The sequence below is a fragment of the Kogia breviceps genome, chromosome 19 (genome assembly GCF_026419965.1).
Source record: "Kogia breviceps isolate mKogBre1 chromosome 19, mKogBre1 haplotype 1, whole genome shotgun sequence".
Lineage (NCBI taxonomy): Eukaryota > Metazoa > Chordata > Mammalia > Artiodactyla > Physeteridae > Kogia > Kogia breviceps.
This window is the reverse complement of record NC_081328.1, coordinates 5,411,269-5,432,964: the sequence shown is the minus strand read 5'-3', so window position 1 is coordinate 5,432,964 and position 21,696 is coordinate 5,411,269. Positions and strand designations below refer to the sequence as shown.

The 21,696-nt window shown below is 42.7% G+C and overlaps 1 protein-coding gene across 1 annotated transcript in view; it reads left to right on the top strand.

The window, feature by feature from the left end:
* The window catches only part of DNAH9 (dynein axonemal heavy chain 9), a 263,407-nt gene that overhangs the window by 108,344 nt on the left and 133,367 nt on the right, over positions 1–21,696 (top strand). Inside the window, 6 exon segments of the mRNA XM_067021483.1 lie at positions 1,930–2,087; positions 4,589–4,727; positions 6,348–6,635; positions 14,775–14,985; positions 19,363–19,490; positions 21,128–21,236. Of these exon segments, the coding sequence (XP_066877584.1) occupies positions 1,930–2,087; positions 4,589–4,727; positions 6,348–6,635; positions 14,775–14,985; positions 19,363–19,490; positions 21,128–21,236 (1,033 nt within the window).

Here is a 21,696-nt window from a genome sequence, read left to right as displayed (position 1 = left end):
GGCCTCGTGGGGTGATGAGGGTGGCAAGAGGCCCCATGGCCCAGCAGTGCTGCGAGTGCCACGGGAACCAGCAGAGCCCAAGCTGTTTGGCCAGCATGCTGGGTGCTGGAGGCTGCCTCTGCCAGGACACACTGACATGCTGGGCGCGGAAAAGACGTTTCAGCCTCCAGCTAACTGCTGTGAGCTCAGACGCATTCTGTCATCAGAGCTTCACTTGGGAAAGCAGCTGAATCCCAACTGTGGACCCGCCAGGCGTTCTGGCAGATACCGCCCTTCCAGGCACTGGAGAGAGCCTTGCCCGTGGTGGATGGTCCAGCTGCCTTCAGGCTCTCTTCCCCTCTCTCTCCTTCTCTCTCTCTGTCTCTGTCTGTCTTTGTGTCTGTCTCTCTGGTCCAGCTGTCTCTCTGTCTCTGTCTCTCTCTTTTATAAGTGTTCCAGCTTTAATTCTCTCTGTCTCTGTCTCTGTCTCTCTTTCTTTTGTTTATGGTCCAGCTCTCTCTCTCTCCCTCCCTCTCCTTCTCTGTCTCTCTCTGTCTCTGTCTCTCTCTGGTGTGTGGTCCAGCTGGCTCTCTGTCTCTCTCTTGTTTAAGATCCAACTGTTCCTCTCTCCTTCTCTCTTATATACACTCCAGCTGTTTTTCTCTGTGCTTCTCTCTCTCTCTATCTATCTATCTCTCTGTCTCTGTCTTTCTGTCTCTGTCTCTCACTTGCACACACACACACACACACACACACACACACACACACACATATCCCTGCAGCCCAACTCCACGAAACCCCTGACTATTCTAGACACCCTGATCACAGCTGATATGCACGAGCTTCATTCAAACCCTTGCGCCGGCCCCAGCTTCCCGGCTTTGCTCTCACGAGCCCCGAGAGGCTGGAAATACTCAGAGGCATTCCAGGCCTGGCTGGACAAGTGAGCCCCTCTTGTCTTCCCTCCTTCGGTGGCTGATCACTAGCACACGTGCTTTTTCCCCAAGCACCGGATGTTCATTTCTGTCTCTCTTTCCACTGCTATAAATATGATCTAGAATCTAGATCTAACCAGGTCAACCTGCAGCTTATTAAATCCCCTCCGGCCCCAGACCACATTTAAGGAAGAGTCTAATCTCTTTAGAAAGGCACGAATAGCCCCTGGGGATCTGGCCCAGCCTCCCTTTGCTTTGTCCTCCCCTCCTCACCATATGCTCCATCCCTGCCGGAGTCTCCTGTGTTTTCCAGGTCTGTTCTAGAGACGTAGACGGGGGAGTAGCCGAGAGGGTTAGATCCAGATGAGGACACACTGCAGTGACGGTGGCGGGCACATCAAGAGTTCCCAAGTTAGCTGCAGTTTTTGAGCGTTTTCTGTGTGCTAAACTCCTTGAGGACTTTATTTAATTTACTCCTTAGAACCAGCCTAGGGGGTAGGTCCTAGCGTTCTCTCCATGTAGCAGCTAAGAGCCCAGGCTCCAGAATCCATGTGCCTGGATTCAGATGCAGACGCCAGCACTTAGCAGCTGTGTAGGGCTCAGCAAACTACTCCACCTCTTGGTGCTTACAGTTCTTTGTGGAGAAAGGGGATGATGGTACTAAAGAGCCCCCGCTCAGAGCATCCTGGTGAGGATCACATGACATAATACAGAACAGTGCTCAAGGCAGCGGTCAGCATGGAGAGGACTGGCGGTCAGAGTCGTTTGCTGTTCACCCCCAACCTCTTAGGCAGCATGTGATAAGCGTGGATATGGGGATACGGGTGGCCAGATTTCTTCTGGACAGGCACCCAGTGCCCGTCGGTAAAGAGCCCAGGGCGCAGTCTCCAGTCCTGTCCTACCGTGAAGGGGGGCCCAGAGTGTTTGTGTTGTGTGACCGCAGGGTCCCAGCCTTAGCTACCACTCTGCCTCTGGTACGCAGAGGGAGCATCTTCCGATGACTCTTGTTCACCAGGTAGAAAGCATTCAAGATGCAATTCGAGATAAGAAGCAGCGGTTCAACTTCCTTGGAGCAGAGATCAGCCTGAACCCTTCTGTGGGCATCTTCATCTCCATGAACCCAGGCTATGCCGGCCGCACGGAGCTGCCAGAAAACCTCAAGGCTCTGTTCAGGTGAGCGTCTGCTCTGCCCTGTGCAAGGGCCCCAGAGAGAAGCTTCTTTTATTTTTTCCACTGAAAATGTATGACATATATATTAAAAGAAATGTGGAACATATAAAAAGGTAGATTTTACAAAACCACGTTTAATGCCATCATCACCAGTAAAATTATTTTTTGCTTAATTGTGTTCTTTTCTTTACAGGCATATAAAGTCATGCATTTGCAGTCAACGTGTGTGGTCTACACACAGTTTGGTACTGTTTTGTTTTTTTCATTTCATAGTCTATCATAATCCTATCATAAATGGTTTCTTCTTCTGTTAGGTATTCTTAAGAAATCTCTTTTCATGACTTCATTTTATTCTATCAGATGCGTGGTCCACAATATAGTTAACTATTCCACAGTAGTTAAATATAACAGTTAAAATAAATTTATTCATCATGGTATACTATACATAAGTATTTTTTTTGTATGCATGATTATTTTCTTTGGCTAGCTTCCCAGGAATGGAATCACTGAATTAACAGGGAGGAACATTTTTAAGGCTCTTGGTACACATTACCAAATTGCTTTCTACAAAGAGCTGTGCTGAATGACTCTCTCACAGGTGATACATGATAGTACCTCTTTTATTTTACCTTTGCCACCAGTGGATATTGCCACACTTTTAAATCTTCTTTATTGAGATAAGAAAACACAAAAGCATTTCCTAGCAGGAGCTGGAGTCTTCATTCTTTTTTCAGAAAAGAGAAGTCAGCCCAACCAAGAGAAGCTGAAAGATCCTTCATGGCTTCTGATTGTCTGTCTACTGAACTGGTACCGAGAGAGGCTGTGAGAGCGAAAACAAAGCTGTCTGTCTCGTCTTTGGACTGAGACCCAGCGCTCTCTGTTGCGAACATTGGGGCCCAGGAGGCCACTGGAAAACTCCCTGTGTCCTTCAGTCCCTCACTTTCACTGTTCCAGGGGTGGGGCGGTACCTCCTTCTTCAGGCAGGTCCCCACCTTAACCCAGAATGTCAGCAGGCTGTGGGAACCGGTGCCACAGAGTACTATACTGATCACTATTTGCTTATGCAAAGTATTTCTTAAATAAACTGTGTGCTATGAACAATACTGGACAGGGGTTATCACCCTGATAAGAATTATTCCTTACATTTTTTCCCCTGAATTTAAAGGGAACATATACCCATAGAAGAAAATTTGGGGGAAAACCAGAAAAGTACTTGTAAAAATAATAAATACAAACATCTACTTTCACATTTAACTCTCACAAAAACCCTATGAGGTAGATACTATTAGGATCCCCCTTTGAACTGTGAGAAAACAGATTCAGCAGATTGCCCAGGATGGTAACGGTAGTTACTAAGGTCAGCTAGTAACCCAGTTAGTAAGCAGCAGAACTAAAGTTTGAACCTCGGCAGTCTGATTGCAGACTCTGCTCCGCCCACCCCAGTCCTATCACCCAGAGAAGTCAGTGTGACCCCTTGCCACCTGCCTTCCAGTATTGTGGGGGCAGAGTATTTCTTTTCCAAACTTGGGATCAGACCCTGTAGAGTTTAGTACCCTGCCTTCATTAATTAATGTTTTCCTGTGTCATTAAATAGGTTTTTTTCTACAGCATTATTTTTCACAGCTGCATTGCACTCCGTTGTATGGATGCATATTTAACTTTATTTTAGGTTACAAATTAATTTTGAGAATCTAAGTATTTCCTTGCTCCTTTGAATTTGAATGCAATTTAAAATAATATAAAGGAAAAATGTACTTGAATGATATGTTTTTGAAAATTTTATATCAGTGTAGGGAAAATGCAATTAAAGAAACGTAACAACTTTAGTCTCCTATCACATACCTAATGAATTAATTTTAAAATTAACTGATTTTAAAATAAAATGTTTCTAGACCTAGAGGGGGAAAAAAATCACAATAAATCCTTATATATAGACAAAAATTCCCTTCTATATTCTCATATTTGCCATTTTGTGGCAAAGTGGGGTTCATAGGTGCCTACTTCAGACCTCAGCATTAGGTATTGACATTTGTATGCAAATAAGCATAGAATAAGTTTGATCATCCAGACTTGGAGGAGGCAAGTTTTGAGGAGGAGAAATAGATTCTCATTTTCTTGTAGATAACAAGAGAGACTCTATTCCTCAACCTTAGCTCCTGATCTATGATAGAAGATCACTAATTGGTAATCTGCTAATTACTGAGGCTTTACTAATCTGTGCCTTGTATAAGGCACACTGGACCCACGTTACAAGACTTGCATTGTAGCCCCACTTCTGTCCCCGTCTGCTCACATCATCCATCACCTTGAGCAAGAGAGTTTACTCCCTTTATCCTTACTAACTCATCTTAACATTGAAAGTCTTCAATGAAATAATTGCTAAGGTCTCAGTTTTCACAGTCACACATGTCTCCGTCCGTGATCTCAGCCAGTGTCTCTTGTCTTACAAGCTCCCCTCCACTGTGTGGTTAGGACTGTCTCAGCCCTCTGTCTCCCTTACACAGGCCTTGCGCGATGGGCGTTCCAGACTTTGAGTTGATGTGTGAAATCATGCTTGTGGCAGAAGGATTCACTGAAGCACGGTTACTAGCCAGGAAGTTCATCACCCTTTACGAGTTGTGCAAAGAGCTTCTCTCCAAACAGGTACAATCCCTGGTTAGAGCAGGCGACCAGTTGCGTGTGATTGTCCCGGCTCTGGACGGGTTCTGGGGCCAGTGTGTTAGGGAAACATTAGAACCTTCTCATAGAGAGTCACTGTGCCCATAAGCGTATTAAACGCTCTAGAAACATCTATAATCAAGATTCATGTTCATTTTCTTAGCCCAGCATTTAAAAAGAAACGATTTGGCCATAGAACTCCCCTTTTTTTGCGGTACGCGGGCCTCTCACTGCTGTGGCCTCTCCCGTTGCGGAGCGCAGGCTCCGGACGCGCAGGCTCAGCGGCCACGGCTCACGGACCCAGCCGCTCCGCGGCACATGGGATCCTCCCGGACCGGGGCGCAAACCCCTGTCCCCTGCATCGTCAGGTGGACTCTCAACCACTGTGCCACCAGGAAAGTCCCAGAACTCCCTTTCTAATAGAATACTTAGCAGCACCTCATAGATAACCAGTGTCCCATGAGAAACATTGCAGTGGCGAATGAAAGCCCTTGGAGGGAGTGGTCTGTACCTGAAGGAATGAGAGATGGGAGGAAGGTTGGGGAGAGGGAGTCATGCATTAAGCAGTGCCACGCTGCTCATTGCTGCTGGTCCTTAAGTGTGGCTTCTGCCCAGGGCCGGTCCCCTCCCAAGAAGAGACCTTACAACATGACCCAGAGCCTCCAAGGAAGCCACCGCAATGAGAAGCCCGTGCACCACAACGAAGAGTAGCCCCCACTCGCCTCAACTAGAGAAAGCCCGAGTGCAGCAGTGAAGACCCAATGCAGCCAAAACTAAGTAAGTAACTAACTAACTAAATAACAAGTTGAAAGAAAAGGAAGACCTGGGATCCAGTCAAGCACAGATGAGGAAGAAGTGCAGTCAAGGCCAGAGGAACGGGTTGTCCCCAGCCTCAGGAGTGGGGTCCTGAGTCGGTTTTATGTTTCTGCGTTCCCTGCACACTGAATTGTCCTCTGTAGCATGCATCACAGCTCCAATTAAATAATGACCTGCTGTGAAGCAAGTAGAAGAGCTGGGACTTAAACCGAGGTCCGTCTGAGCTCAGAGTCTGTGCTCTGGACTGCACGCTCCACCCCTTCCTCACCACTCCACTCCGAGCCCTGGTGTCAGCAGTATGCTCCACCCTCCCACAAGCCTTCTCGCAGAACTTGTGATCTCTGGGTTCCTCCTTTGACAAAAATTTTAAGGAACTTTTTTTTTTCTCCTTTTCTCAGAGTTTGAAGGCCTCTTTGAGTCAAGTACACTCACCTCCGGCCACCTCTGAGAACTAACACATCTCCCTCCTTGACAACCCTTCCACCCTCCGCATGTTCAAGGAGTAGCCAGATAGGTTTGGAAGCGGTCTGTTTAACCTCCCTGACCCCCAGCCCCCCATATGCTCTGTGTCTACTTTGTCGTCGTAACAGCCAGAAAAGTAACTAATGTCAGACCAGGAACTAGGATCCTGGATCCTGATCTGCTATGTCGTTAATCTTTTCCTGTGCCTCTGCCTTGGCCTCAAAAGTGACCTAGTACTGTGTTATACCTAATTCTGCAGACACTAGCCTGAGCCCATGGGGTTGTGCATCCCAGCAGCTCTTGTCTAACCCTGCTGCCTTCCCACAGGATCACTATGACTGGGGCCTGAGGGCCGTCAAGTCTGTGCTGGTGGTGGCGGGCTCCCCGAAGCGAGAAGATCCTGACCGGCCCGAGGAGCAGGTCCTGATGCGCTCCCTGCGAGACTTCAGTGTCCCCAAGATTGTGACAGACGACGTACCCGTGTTCCTGGGCCTGATCGGGGACCTGTTTCCCACGCTGGATGTCCCTCGGAGGAGAGACCTCAACTTCGAAGCTTTGGTTAGGAAGGCGGTGGTGGAGCGGAAGCTGCAGGCTGAGGACCACTTTGTGCTCAAGGTACAGGCTCTTCCCTTCCAGCGTTTCTTTGTCTCTGAATTCTTTTCCTGGACAATGGATTATACTTCATCCCTAATCCAAAGGGTACCTTTAGAGGCACCGATACTTACAGACTTTGCGCTGATAACTCAGTTCATCTCAGTAGCTCTTTTTTGGGACATCCACAGTGCGGAATGTGTGGTGAGGAATGCAAAAGAAGGACAAAGCCCCTACCGCCAGGGCGTTCACATTCTCATGGGAGGAATGAGACACAGGCTTTGCTATAGCACGTGTTCCTTTCATGTGAATTACTTCATGCACCATTATACAGCAATGACAGTCAGGTAAAGTGGAAGCTGTGTTGGTTCATATGCATTTTTCTGATCTTGAAAATGCTTGGAAGTGATCAGGGGTAAGCTTTACACAATTAAAGAAAAACCTGAGGGTGGTAGATAGAATAATGCCTCCCCCTACCCCTCCAAAGATGTCCACATCCTAATCCCCCGAATCTGTGAACGTGTTATATTACGTGGCAAGGGGGGATTAAGGTCACAGATGGTGTTAAGGTTGCTAATCAGCTGACTGGGCTGTGGGGAGATGATCTGGGTTTATCCACGTGGCCCAGTATAATCACGACGGTCCTTCTAAGTGAGAGAGAGAGACAGAGAGTGTCAGTGATGCCACGGAGGAAGACTCAACCAGCCACTGCTGGTTTTGAGGGTGGTGGACGGGGCCATGAGCCAGGGAGTGTGGGCAGCCCCTAGACGCTAGAAAAGGCAAGAGAACTGACCCCACACACACAGAGCTTTCAGAAGGAATCAGCCCTCAACACCTTGATTTGAGCCCAATAAGACTTCTGACCACACAACTGTAAGATAATAAAGTTGTGTCAATTTAAGACATTAAGTCTGCAGTAATTTGTTACAGCCATAGAAAATGAATACATTTAGCAATAGACATAGACTTTAAGAAAAAAAACCTGAAACTTTAGTGCAAGTATAGCTAGTCTCATGGCTGTAGGAACCATGGAGGTTTGTGCTGTTTTCTAGGGAGGCTTAGGGTGGGTGAAGTCACTTCCTCATGTGTTAAAACAGTGGATTAGTGAAGAAGGCTCCATCTACATCCGATCTTTAGTTCTTTATTAGAAATTCATACACCCATGATCTACCTCTTGAAGAAAGAAGCACAGGCCCCCAGATTTAAGGTTTCAGAGGATAAACGGACATGAGGTAGGTTGCAAATGCTCTAGTGACTTCACTGTGCTAGTGTTTTTATTGGGATTAGGATGCATTGTTGAGCTTTGAGGGCTTTGGATACAACATTCTGTACATTTTGAGTGGTCTGCGCAATCTTGTTTTTCCATGAGTCTGTTGGCAGAAGGTCACATTTTCAGGATGTATCGATGTTGTTACAGTAGAAGTGCCTGCACACAAATAACTAAACCTGGAAGGAGGATGTGACAGGTGCCACAAGAGAGGGTACTGGAATCCAGGGATAAGGACAGAATTTTTTTTTCCTGAACTATTACCTCTCCAGGATGTGCCACCAAGCTGCTTCACAGGAGAGAAAGTGCTCCCCCTTGAGGGACTTACAGACTGGGTGCTGGTTCCTTCTCCACTCCAGGTGGGGCTTCTAGCACACAGTACTTGCATTGGTTGAGATTAATCTCTGGCTACAGATAAACAGAACTGGTGTCTGCTTTCATTTCGGAGATTACATTTTACAGAAGAAAGCGAAGCATCACCTGGTCCTTTGCAGCTGTGATTGGTTTTGCCCGGGGAGCCATCCCCACTCCCAACCTCTCCTCTCAAGTTTGGTAGGTAGACTTTTTAAAGGTCCAGACGGCAGAAAGGCCTCCCAGATAGAGGGAAGAGGGTCAGCCGAGGGTGGGCGGGGAGACGTAGAGATTGTGCAAGCCAAGACAAGAAGTCCAGTGTGGCTGGAAGAAGACGTAGTGGGGTGGGGTGGGGGGAGCAATAGGGCCTGAAAGATAATAGGCGGCCGTGTTACAGAGGGCTTTGGGTGCCAGACGAGGGGCCTCCTCTGAAAGGCTGTGATCCTGAGGGCACCCTCCCCCCAGAGATGAGTTAATCCGATGAGGCTTGTAGGACGCAGGCACTGAGGCTGACATCTTAGAATCAGGACTGTCCACATCTTCCCAGCCTCTGAGGGTCTGCTAAGGCAAACGACCCTCCTTCCCCATTTTCTGCACTTTTCTCTGCTCAGAAGCTCACTCTTTCTTCCTGTTTATTTGTCAGTTGCCCCACATTGTTTCCTTCTTTTTCTTCCCTTCTTTTCATGACCACTTTCTGCTCTTCTGGTAAGACAGATGCCATCTACTAAAGGTTCTTGCAGTAGGTGATGTTTTCTACCCACTTTTCATTTACACTGTCCACTTGAACTGTTTTCTTTGAAATATAGGTGATTTACAATGTTGTCTAATTTCTGCTGTACAGCACAGTACACTTGAACTTTTTTAAGTTAATTCGTCAAAAACCTCTAAGGAAGCTCTGGTTTGAGAAGGCATCCTGCAATCTTTTAAAAGTGATAATATAAGTTTAAAAAAAAAAGGAATAAGCCCATAGAAGTGTGAAAACTGGGAAGGGGATATAAGAATAGATTTCTGGGAAGATGGGAAGAGGATGAAAGCAGGTTGACAGATCAAACAGAGCAGGGGGTGCTGCAGGCTCAAATATGCTTAGAAAGGGCTTCAGGGGAAGAGGAGCCAGGAGGCGGCCAGTCTGCCAAGCAGAACCCCGGAGAAGCGCAGGGCTTGGACTAGGCAGTGAAGGAGGGCAGGGATGGGGAAGAGGACTGAGAACACGGGGCGGTGTGGGGGGGCCCTTAAGCTGGTAGGGGAGGGCATCAAGTCTGCTTACCCAGTCATTGTACCACTTAACTCCTCACACTCTCCCCCAGCTCCCCCTTCTAGGCCCAGGTTCCCAAGAATGTGGACCATGCACAGCCAAGCAGGTAACTGCAGCCAAAAAGAAACGTCTAAGGGAATTTAATAAGCTCTTCAGGAGGGGAACTGTGACTGCTCTAAGGCTTTGAAGTCCATACATTCTGTTTGGGCTCCTCTGCCTGCAGGCCAGCACCTGCTCACTCACCCACAAGTAGAAGAATAAAGACAAAGACCAAGATCTGACCCGGAGCACAGACCTCCCTGTCAGTCCTCCCTGCCTGGAAGGAGACCCGCATGTCAAGCCACAGACAGCACCCACCCCAGCCTCCTAGAAAACACAGTGCAGCTCTCTGTTTAAACCTGAGGCTCACCAGGTACTGGAGGCAATCAACAACACAAGAGACAGACAGACCGACAGACACCCACACACAAACGCACATACACATGCAGCAACTGACTCCAGGGGAAGTTAGGAAGAGAACGTTTTAAAGTCCTAATTAGTATCCTTAATGAAAATAAAACGAGATCCATAAAACAAGAATGAGATGCTATCAAAAAATTAAAAGAACTATTGGAGAATTGTAAAGAGCTCTTTGAAATGTAAAATTGAATCACTAATAACACACAAAATTCAATGTGAGGATTGGAAGGTAAAGTCAAGGAAATCTCCCAGGATGAAACTATATATATATATGTATGTACGTGTATAACAAAGTATAATATATATAATGCACACACAAAGAGAGACAGATAGTGTGAGAGTCACGGTGACACATAGAGGATTGATCTAGGTTACGTAACGTGTTGCCAATGGGAATTCTAGAAAGAGAGCACTTGCAGAACTGGACAAACGTGTCCAGATTGGATGGGCTCAGTCAGTACTGAACAGAGTGGATTTCAATGGACTTATACCAAGACACGTCATAATGGAATTTCAGGAATCGAGGGTCACCAGAAAAAAATAAGAGTTTCCTGGCTGGGTGACGGATTGAGAAGGTGGTACGGGTGACCCAGGAAGGAATGAAATTCAGGATGACATCAGAACCTCTCAACAGCAATATCAGATAGTAGAGGACAAGGAAACCATTCCTTCAAAGTTCTGAGGGGAAATGATCTCAAAACTAATTACGTACCAAATTATCATTCAGGATATTTTCAAAGAGTTACAAATTTTACTATGTATGCATCCTATTTGATTAAGTTACTTGAGGGCATACTATAGCAAAACGAGGATGAAAAACAAGAAAAATATCATGGGATTCAAAAATTTAAGAATCAAATAGAGAAAGTCCTTGAATTATAGCTGTTAGCAGACCTAGAAAGCAATCAATCCAAATCAAGTCAGGAAGTCCATGGTCTCTAAGAAAACGGACCTGAAAATTAGATATATTCAAAGGAAGAATAGATAAACAAGATGAAATATCTCATGTGTTTTATTGAAATTCTCAGTTATGAGAACTAAGGCATATGTCTGTCTTAACAAAGAAGAAGGAAAGAAATGAAAAACACTAAGAGAAAAAGAATTTTTTAAAAATAAGTGTGAACCTGATATATATATATATATATATATATATATATATATATATATAGAGAGAGAGAGAGAGAGAGAGAGAGAGAGAGAGAGAGAGTAAGAAAAGAGTATCTATTTGACCTTGAATTGATGCTCAGAACATCCTCTGTCAAGTCATGACACGAGGCCCTCAGAGAACGTGATGTATTCCAGCAACTGCTTTCTTCTGTAGTGAAAACTATCTACAGTTGTAAAAATCTAAGCCGCTATTTGTCTTCAACTCTTTGAATCATGCAAAAGAGAGAAGGTCTAACTAAGTCTAAGCATGAAACAGAATGTAAATATTATCAAACATGGCAATATAAGAGTACAATGTGTCTGGCAGAAGATAGGCAATGGAAAAGAGAAGAAAAGGTAAAAGGAAGGATAGAGATACATATATATTTACCTTACAAAAGATACTGTCAAAACTTGATGGATTAATCACAGTCAAAGTAGAAATAACCCACTCATCAGTTGATAAATGGGCAAACAGAATGTAGTATACCTACGTAATGGAATTTCATTCAGCTGTAAAGGGGAATGAAGTACTGGTACGTGCTACGGCGTAGATGAGCCTTGAAAACATTGCAAGTGAAAGAGGTCATTTCATTTTCTGAAATGCCCAGAATAGTCTAATTTATAGGGGCAGAATGTGTATCAGGGGCTGCAGAGGGATGAATTAGGAATAGGGATGGGGCGTGACTACTGATGAGTCTGGTTTTTCCTTTTGGGTTGATGAAAATGTTCTAAAATTGGATAGTGGTAATGGTTGTATAATCCTGTGACTATGCTAAAAGCCACTGGAAAAAGGTGAATTTTATGGTATGTGAATCATGTCTTAATACAGTTGTTGAACAAAAAAGAAGTTGATGGAACTAGAAAGCAATTTTAAGTCTTTCTGATATCAAGGAATCAGTCAGTAATAGTTCACGGAAAAAAAACAACAATAACCTAGGTTTATAATAGTCTCCATTCAGTAGCCAGAGCACCATCCACTGCCACCACCTCTCCTGTTCTCCGCCCCCCTGCCCTCCTCCGTTTTGATGCAATACCCTCAGGTCAGTTTCATGCTTAAAACCTTCCAAATGCTTTCTGTTGTACTCAGAATAAAATTCCAAGTATCAATTTCTGCATACCTGCCCCCTGCTTACCTCTCTTATCTCATCTTACACTGCTCCATCTTCCTTTTTTAATTTTTTTTATTTTTCTGTTCTCTGAGCCCACCAAGCTTGCTGCTGAACTGAAGGCTTTTGCACTCACTGTCACGCCACCTGGAATGCTCTACCACTGGTCTTCACATGGCTGACTCTTTTTCATTCATATGTTAGCTTAGATGGCAGCTCCTCAGAGACCCTTCCTGATCACTTCCCTCATTTTTATCTGGGAAGATCCTGCATTGGGTCCCTGAAAGCTGAAAACAAGAGCCAGGATTGAGAATCTCTTTTGGGTGATTTTGGGTTTTGAATTAGAGGAACAGCAATAGCTTGGGATGGAGGAGAAAAAGATATTGATGCTATGGAAAGCAAAACTCAGTATCCCAATAAATTATCCTTCCGCAGTGGAAGCTAATTGCCCTGTTCCCCAAAGAACCATTTATCAGCTACCTTTATATTACTCTCTTCATATAAGTGGTACCACTCTCCTAATTCTCTTGTACAATTCTAGAATTCTTTTTAACACTCCTATCAATTAAATTTTTAAAATATAGGAGTCATTTAAAATTAATTAATTTTCTTTACTTTTTAAATTTTATCGAAGTATAGTTGATTTACAATGTCGTGTTAGTTTCAGGTGTACAGCACAGTGATTCAGATACATATGTCTGAATATATATATATATACTTTCTCAGATTCTTTTCCCTTATAAGCGGTTATAAAATACTGAGCATAGTTCCCTGTGCTATACAGTAGGTCCTTGTTGGTTATCTGTTTTATATATAGTAGTGTAATTTTTAAAAATGTAGAATAAATAAAATGTTTGGGGAAAAAACTTTCTGTTGTCCCACTACCCTGTCAAAATTTTAGCACATTTCCTCTTCAGTTCACTTTCCTCAGCTATTAAGGATTTATAGTATAAAGTATGAGGAAACCTGATCTACAATAAAGTTCAAATGTTTTAGCTCATGACATGCAAGACCTTTCCTGATAGGGGTCATCCAACCTTTCCGCCATCCTTCACATTTAAAAAAAATTATTTATTTATTTGTTTGTTTGTCTGTTTGTTTTTGGCTGCATTGGGTCTTCGTTGCTGTGCACAGGGTTTCTCTAGTTGCAGCGAGTGGGGGCTACTCTTTGTTGTGGTGCACAGGCTTCTCATTGCAGTGGCTTCTCTTCTGGAGCACGGGATCTAGGCACGCAGGCTCAGTAGTTGTGGCTCGTGGGCTCTAGAGTGCAGGCTCAGTAGTTGTGGCGGATGGGCTTAGTTGCTCCGTGGCATGCGGGATCTTCCTGGACCAGGGCTTGGACCTGTCCCCTGAATTGGCAGGCGGATTCTTAACCACTGCGCCACCAGGGAAGTCCCCATTCTTCACATTTCCAGCAAATATTTCTTCAGCACTTGGTCTCTGCCATATTCTCTGCTAGACCCTGAAAATAGAGAAATATCAATAAAAGCCCTGTCCTGCCTGCCTTCGAGGAGCTGATAATCTAATAGGCAGACAGAAAAGTAAGTAACCATTGCAATATTGGTAAGTGCTAGGATGCAGGATGTAGGTATGGGACACCTACCCAGGCTGCAGGGTGTGTAGGGGCTGGCCAGAAGAGGGCAGGAGACAGGATCACTTCTGAACAGAAAGCATGGTGTGTTAAAGGCCCAGGCACAGGAAAGAGAATCATTAAAGAGCTCCAAGAAATTGTCTACCTGGTATGTGTGTGCTGAGGGATGAGAGATAAAACTGGAAGCTGTTTCGGGCCAAGCCGCAAAAGGACCTTGTAGGGATTTGGGATTTCATCACTAAAACTATGGAGAACCACTGAAGGGACAACGTGATGGCAGTGACTTGATCAGATTTTCATTCCAGTGAGTGTACAACAGTGTAGAAACGTGAGCCTGGAGGCAAACTAGAACAAGAGTGATGATACCTTCAATGTGACCATTGTCCTCAAGGAGCTCCTTGACTCCAGCCTCATCAAACCATCTGGCCAACCATGTCATGCTCTGTCACACCACAAGCCTTTGTTTGTGCTGTTTCCTCTGCCTGGAATATCCTTCCTGTTCATCTTCTTGGCAAACTCCTACTCATCCCTGAAGCCCCAGTTCAAATGCCCCCTTCTCTGTGAAGCCTTTCGTGTTCCCTTTACCTGTACAAAATCAATTGTTTCTTCTTGTCTTCTCCCATAGCTCTTAATAAATACATCAGCTATAGCAGTTATCACCTTACATGATAATAATTTGTCAACATGACTTGCTTCTCCATCAGACTGTGAGATGATGGAGGGCCAGAGAGTCATCTCTGAATCTCCCTCACCAGGCACACTCCCTAGCACTTTGTTGCGACTAATAATTATAGGATGGAATGATGAGTAAGTGAGTAAATGAATCATGTTGCCTCTACATTTATGACCCCATCATGTCTTGGGGGGAGTAACCCTTCCTGTGTTGACCTCAGGTCTCACTTTAGACACCAGTCTGGCTCACAGAAGAGCAGTTGGGACGTGGGTGAGTGAGAGGCTGGTGACTCTGGCTGAATTCCATGTCTCCCAGGTGGTCCAGCTGGAGGAGCTTCTGGCTGTGCGGCACTCCGTGTTCATGGTGGGCAGCGCGGGAACTGGCAAGTCGCAGGTGCTGAGGTCCTTGCACAAGACCTACCAGATCATGGAACTCCGCCCCGGCTGGACTGACCTCAACCCCAAAGCAGTCACCAGCGATGAACTCTTTGGCGTCATCAATCCAGCCACACGAGAATGGAAGGACGGTGAGAGTGGGATACGACTAGTTCAGCCCCTTAGACAGAAGACAATGCAGTAGGGTGAATGCAGAGGAGGGAACATTGGGCTGATCTGTATCGGGTTAGAAAAGAAGGTGGAAAGTATCAAAGAAAGGAAACAGATTTTGGCTTGGAGGGGAACCTCAGCCCTTGGGATAGTCTCTTTCCTTGGGGACTCTTCAGCTGCCTCTTGAGAGAGGGCACCTTAAAGAAGATAAAGCAAGGCAGGCATTCTCAGATACAGTTCCGTGATTCTGGAACGGAAATCATGGAGTCTCTACGTTGCCTGGCAGAGGGTGTAAGACATGGGTAGGATAGGGAAACCACCGCTCATTCTGAGAGGAGCAGTTCAGTGTAGCATCCCTCAGAGGGTACCTCCCTATCAGCACCGGCCCAGGAGTGATGGGGAAGCTGCTACAGAAAACTCATCTCAGGAGGATCCTAGAACCACGGTCCCTTCCACAGCAAACCCATGCTCACTCGGTGCTGACCTCAGCCTCACCTTCAAAGAATTAAAAATCACTGGTAGATGTTGGAAAGTGTCTCCTGTCACCGGGAGAGAGCAGAAGAGAAAATGGAGAAAACTCTCTATGAGCTGATGGGACCTCTTTCTAAAACAAATGTGGCTTCTGGAATGAGGAACCTCCGCTCCATCCTCACACCCCGGTGTTAGTAGTCATCCCAATCGGGATCCCGCTGCCTGGATTCCTCTAATTTAGGACCTTCCATCAGAGGCCTAGAACAGTGGGATTTAATGAGCAGCCTCTCTAATGTTTATTTCACTATTAATGAGGCTTAATATACTTTCCTTCTTTTTGGTCTTAGTAATTGGCTCTTTTGTAATTTTATTCCTCATTATTTTCTTATCAGTTTTTAAGAATATTTTCATATACCAAAGACATTAACCCTGTATCTGTTATATTCACCACTAATGGTTTTTCGCTGTCTGCCATTTGTCTACAGACACTTCATGGCATGTTTACCATGCACTTTTTAAGAAGGAAATATGTCTGTCTAGTCTTTTTAGCACCTGGAATTCCTATTTGGTTTATAACTCTTTCTGACTTTAAGCTATATAGTATCATAAATTTGGTCGAAAAGGTTCTTTTCACATTAACATTTTTTATTCATCTAGAATTTACTTTGAGGCTTAGTATGAGGTAAGGTAGAGAATCAACTTTATTTCCTTCCAGATGGATAATTGATTGTGACAGCACCATTTATTAAGTAAACTGTCCTTTCCCTCTTAATTTAAATTCCAACTAGTCATATATGCAGTTGTCCCTTGGTATCCATGAGGGATTGGTTCCAGGAACTCCTATGGATACCAAAATCCATGGATGCTCAAGACCTCATATAAAATGGCATTGTATTTGCATTATCCTATGCACATCCTCCCATATACTTTAACTCATCTCTAGATTACTAATAACACCTAATACAATGTAAATGTTGTATATAAATAGTTGCAAGTACAGTGTAAATGCTATATATACAGTTGCTAGTGTGTGGCAGATTCAAGTTTTGTTTTTTGGAACTTTCTAGAATTGTTTTTTTCTGAATATTTTCGATCCATGGCCGGTTGAATCCATGGATGCGAAACTCGCAGATACAGAGGGCCAATTGTATTGACATCTGATTCTGGGTTTTCTGTTTTGTTCCACTCACCTGTTTATCTAATCCTATACTAATGTCATTCTATCTAGGTTATAATCATTTTGTATCATTTTCATGTCTGATGAGGTAAATCCCTCCTCAATATTTTTCTGTAATTTCTCGGCTAGTCTTAGGCACTTCTTATTCCATATTAAATATAAGCTCACATAATATAATTCCAATTTTAAACAATGTTGGAATTTTAGTTAACGTTTTATTAAATATACACATTAAATATGGAGAAATTGAAAAAGATTTATAATAATCATAAATCTGTATTCACTAAATGAGAACTTTCAAGTAAGTGGAATATAACGTTTTAAAACATTTTAAGAGAACTTGATAAAAGTAGACATATAGTAGATTATATTAATACACCTTTTTCAAAATTAGAAAGATTCAGTAGACAGAAAAATAAGTATAGACATAGAAGAATTAGGAAATGCATCCATCAAACTCATAACATGCTGATATAGAACTTTGCATCTTGTAAATAGAAAATATTCCTTTCTTGGTAGGCTCATGGAACATTTCCAAAAAATTAAAGTTTAGTTAGGCACAGAAGAAATTGTAATGAATTCAAAAGTATCAGTTTTCACACCACATTGTATGATACTAATACAATAGAATTAGAAACAAATAGCCAGAAAATGACCAAAAATAATTTTACTATTTGCAGTCAAGAAACAGTAAGCCCTGGATTAAAGGGAAAATTAAATTGCAACCCCTCTTGGAAGCAATATAACGAAGAATACTTCATACAGAAACCTCTGGGACACATCTAAAGCCAATAAGGAAAAACTCAACTCTAAATAATTACAGAAAGTAGGCTAGAAATAAAGGAAATCAGTATCGATCCTAAGAAATTATTCAAAGAGTAATAAACTAAATCTGAAGAAAACTGGGAAGAAACCAATACGGATAAAAGCTGAAATTAGTGGGAAGGAACAAAAAAATATAGGAAGGATAAATAAATATAAATACTGGTTCTTTGTAAAGACCAATAAGTCCATTGTGAGCATGATTAATGGGGGAAAGAGAGAGTAAAATTATGTATGATTAGGAATTAGAAAGAAGATATAACAGTAGATATAGACAAGATTAAAATGGAAGAGACACAATTAGATGATACATATTTGACAAACTAGAAGAAATAGATGATCCACTAGCAAAATACAATTTTACCAAAATATACTCAGTAAGAACTAACACAACATTGTAAAGCAACTATACTCCAATAAAAACTTATTGAAAAAAAAGAATTAAAAAATTTACTCAATAAGAAGTAGAAAAAGTAAATGAATGAAAAGGAAAATTTTAAAATAGTAGCTGAATAAAAGAAAGATAATTCCAAAATCATAAAAGGACACCTCTTAATTCATTTTATGAAGCCAAAATAATCTTGATATCAACCTTTGTGCAGAACCAAAAACAATAGCCCAATTTCACTTATTAATATAGATTTAGAAATTCTGAATAAAATATTAACAACTAGAATCTATCAGTATCTCAAAAGAATAATACATTCTGACCAAGTAGAATCTGTTCCAGGAATGTAAGGATAAATCAATTACTTTTAAAATATTAACATAAAGCATTGACAAATTAAAGGATAAAATAATTTGATCAATAAATAGATGCTAAAAACTCAATAGCCATTCCTAATTTTAAAAATTCTAAGTAAAATAGGAATAGAAGGAAATCCCTTAAGTACAATTAATACTCTACCTAAAGCCAAAAGGAAAAAAAAGAGCATTCTGAATGATGAGAAAATAAAGCCAATTCCATTAAAACCAGAAATAAGCTAAGGAGACCTATTACCAACATTATTATTCAGATTTGCTTGGTGGGATTCTGGAAAATACAGTAAGACAGGAAAATGGAATATATCATATAAATTGGAGGAAAGGAGATAATTATTATTTTGGTGATTATACCACTTTATACCTATAAAACTCTAGAGACAGTATTGAAAAATCACTAGAATTAATAAGAAAATGTATTAAAGGTAACTAAGTATAAAATAGAATACACAAAATTTGAAAGCTTTTCTCTATACTAGCAGTAGTCAACTAAAACTGAAAGTCAGGAAAAATATTCCATTCACAATAACAATAAGAAATGAAATATTTAGGGATACATTTAGCCAAAGAGATACATTGAAAATGCTGTAAAAATTTATTAAGGAACATAAAACAATATTTGAATAAATGAAAAGACATGCCATATTATTGATTGGGAAAGCTTAGTATTATAAAAAATCAATTCTATCCAAATTAAGAGATAAATTTCATGTAACGCCAACTAGAATCACATAGGACCTTCTCTCAAAGCCTGCGTTTGGCAGGATTTTCCCAGGCTGCAGTTTCAAAGGATGAAAACCTTACCTAAGAAGGTTTTATGTAATTCCATCACATCACAGTTGCCTGTTGAAATGGTTCACTGGGCCCCTTGTCAGTTAAAAAGTAGTACCATCAGGTTTCCTTCTTATTTTGCTGTTGCTGCTGTTCTTACAAAAAGCTGGGCCAGAGCACAGAGAGAGTGGAACCTTGGGAGTGGTCAGATTCTTAACAGCGTAAGATACAAAGCCAGTTCTGACCTGCCTATGTACACCTCCTCCTGAGTGTTGTAGCTGTTAGGAAAAGGCTGTTGTAAGAGGAAGAAGAGTGATGGTGAGCTGGAAATGAAGATATCCATGGTTCCTCTTAGGACTGTTCTCTTCCATCCTGCAGGGGCTTTCCAGCATCACCCATGATGGGCCCAAGTGGATTCTACTGGAGGGTGACATAGATCCAACGTGGATCGAGTCTCTGAACCCTGTCATGGATGATAACAAGGTACCAAGGGGGAAGGGGAGCCCACGTCATCCCTAATCATCAATGAAACCAGTCCCTAGGCACATCTGGAAACCTTGATTCCACACAGGACCGGCCCCGAGCAAGGAATCATTACTGCTGTCTTTATTTTTCCCTGCTTTATTGAGATATAACTGACATATAACATTGTCAATATATAATTGATATATAGCAAGGTGTAAGTGTAAGGTGTACAACGTGATGATTTGAAATATATATTGCAAAATGATTACCACAAGGTTAGTTAACACCTCCATTACCTCACATAATTACGCGCGCGCGTGTGTGTGTGTGTGGTGAGAACTTCTAAGATCTACTCTTAGCAACTTTCATGTACACAATACAGTATTGTTAACTCTAGTCAGCATGCTGTACATGACGTTATTCATTTTGTACCTGGAAGTTTGTACCCTTTGACCACCATCATGCATTTCCTCTGCACGCCCCACCCCCCCATCCCTGGAAAGCACCAACCTACCCTCTGTTTCTATGAGTTTATTTTTTTTAAGATTCCACATATAAGGAGATCATATAGCATTTGTCTTTCTCTGTCTGACATTTCACATACCATAGCACTCTCCAGGTCTATCCATGTTGTCATGGATGGACCTGGAGAAGGATTTCCTTCTTTTTACGGCTGAATAATACTCCACTCTGTGTGTGTGTGTGTGTGTGTGTGTGTGTGTGTGTGTGTGTGTGTGTGTGTGTGTATCACATTTTCTTTATCCAGTCCTCCATCAACAGACACTTAGGTTGTTTCTATATCTTGGCTATTGTAAATAGTGCTCCAGTGAACATGGAGTGCAGATAGCAGATAACTCTTCAAGATCCTGATTTCACTCACCGGTATCTTCAGTAGACGTCTTAGAACTGATTCATCCCATAGAGTAACTTTCACTTTCTTCAGTGGCACTGCCATCACTCACATGGTTTTAGTATTGTTGTAATTTCCTTCAGAATCTTCTGCATGCAGGTTAATTTAATATTTAGAGCTGAAAAGAATCTGAAATCATTTATTCAAATCTTTAAAAAAATTTTCTTCTTTGTTTATAAATAAGGAAACTGAGGATCAGAAACATTCTGAGCCTGTCATGCATCCTCAGTGGTGACCAATCTTTATTTATCCATGGAGAATATGTTTTATTTTTTATAAACAATGAAAACTGAATGCCAATAAAGTGGCTGTTAAGCTGGGAACTGTTTCTAAACTTGTTCATAAAGCACATCTAGGTTAGACGTTTTACGATGGTTTCAGCGTTTACAGAATCATTAGAATAAGTGTGTGCTCTTCCAAAAGAAACAGGAGTTGTATGAAACCTGAGCTCTTTTCCTTTAATTATCCTACTTTTTCATTATGGTCTAGTTCATTCGAATCATTGACATCCACTTAAACTTTTTAGATAGCTTTTTTCCTGATTCAATACACACAATAGGGATGGAGGTAAAGGGGCTACAGAAGGAGAGAGAGAGGATTGTTGCAGAAAATTTAGAAAATACTTATAATCACAAAGAAGAAAATAATCATCCTAATTCCTATCAGGATTAATAGCCTAACTCCCCCTAGCTGGCCATGTGACCTAACTCCTCCCCACCTGCCGTGTCCCTCCCCCTGTGTCCAGGTGCTGACCCTGGTGAGCAACGAGAGGATCCCTCTGAATCCCACAATGAGGCTCCTCTTTGAGATCAGCCACCTGCACACGGCCACGCCAGCCACTGTCTCCAGAGCAGGTATGGCCCACGAAAGGAAAAACCACAACTGCTCAGTTGAAAATGGGTGTCTCTAGTGGTACATATGACGTTGCTGGCTCTGAAGGAAGCTCCAAACAGGAGCCAGACATTGATCATCCAAAACCCCGGCCTGATTCTCAGCCCTAATCCACACCCACAAAGGTGAGCCAATGCTCTACAGCCAGGACCATGTGAGCGTCTCAATTCAGAAATGTTACGGTAATGGGAAGGGATTGGCCCCTGAGCTGAACAACGGTCCTCTGCACATAAGTGCCTCGAATTAGGCTACTTTCAGGCCAGTTCTAGCCTCCATGAAGGCTAATGAAGATGATTGAGCATTGCAGTTTCTCACCACATCCTGGTGGAAAATAATAACTTTATGTATTAACTTTCCTGGGTGGGACACGGTTCCATCCTTTTGGGGGCCACCGTACGACCTGCACCCTTCCTCACCATGACA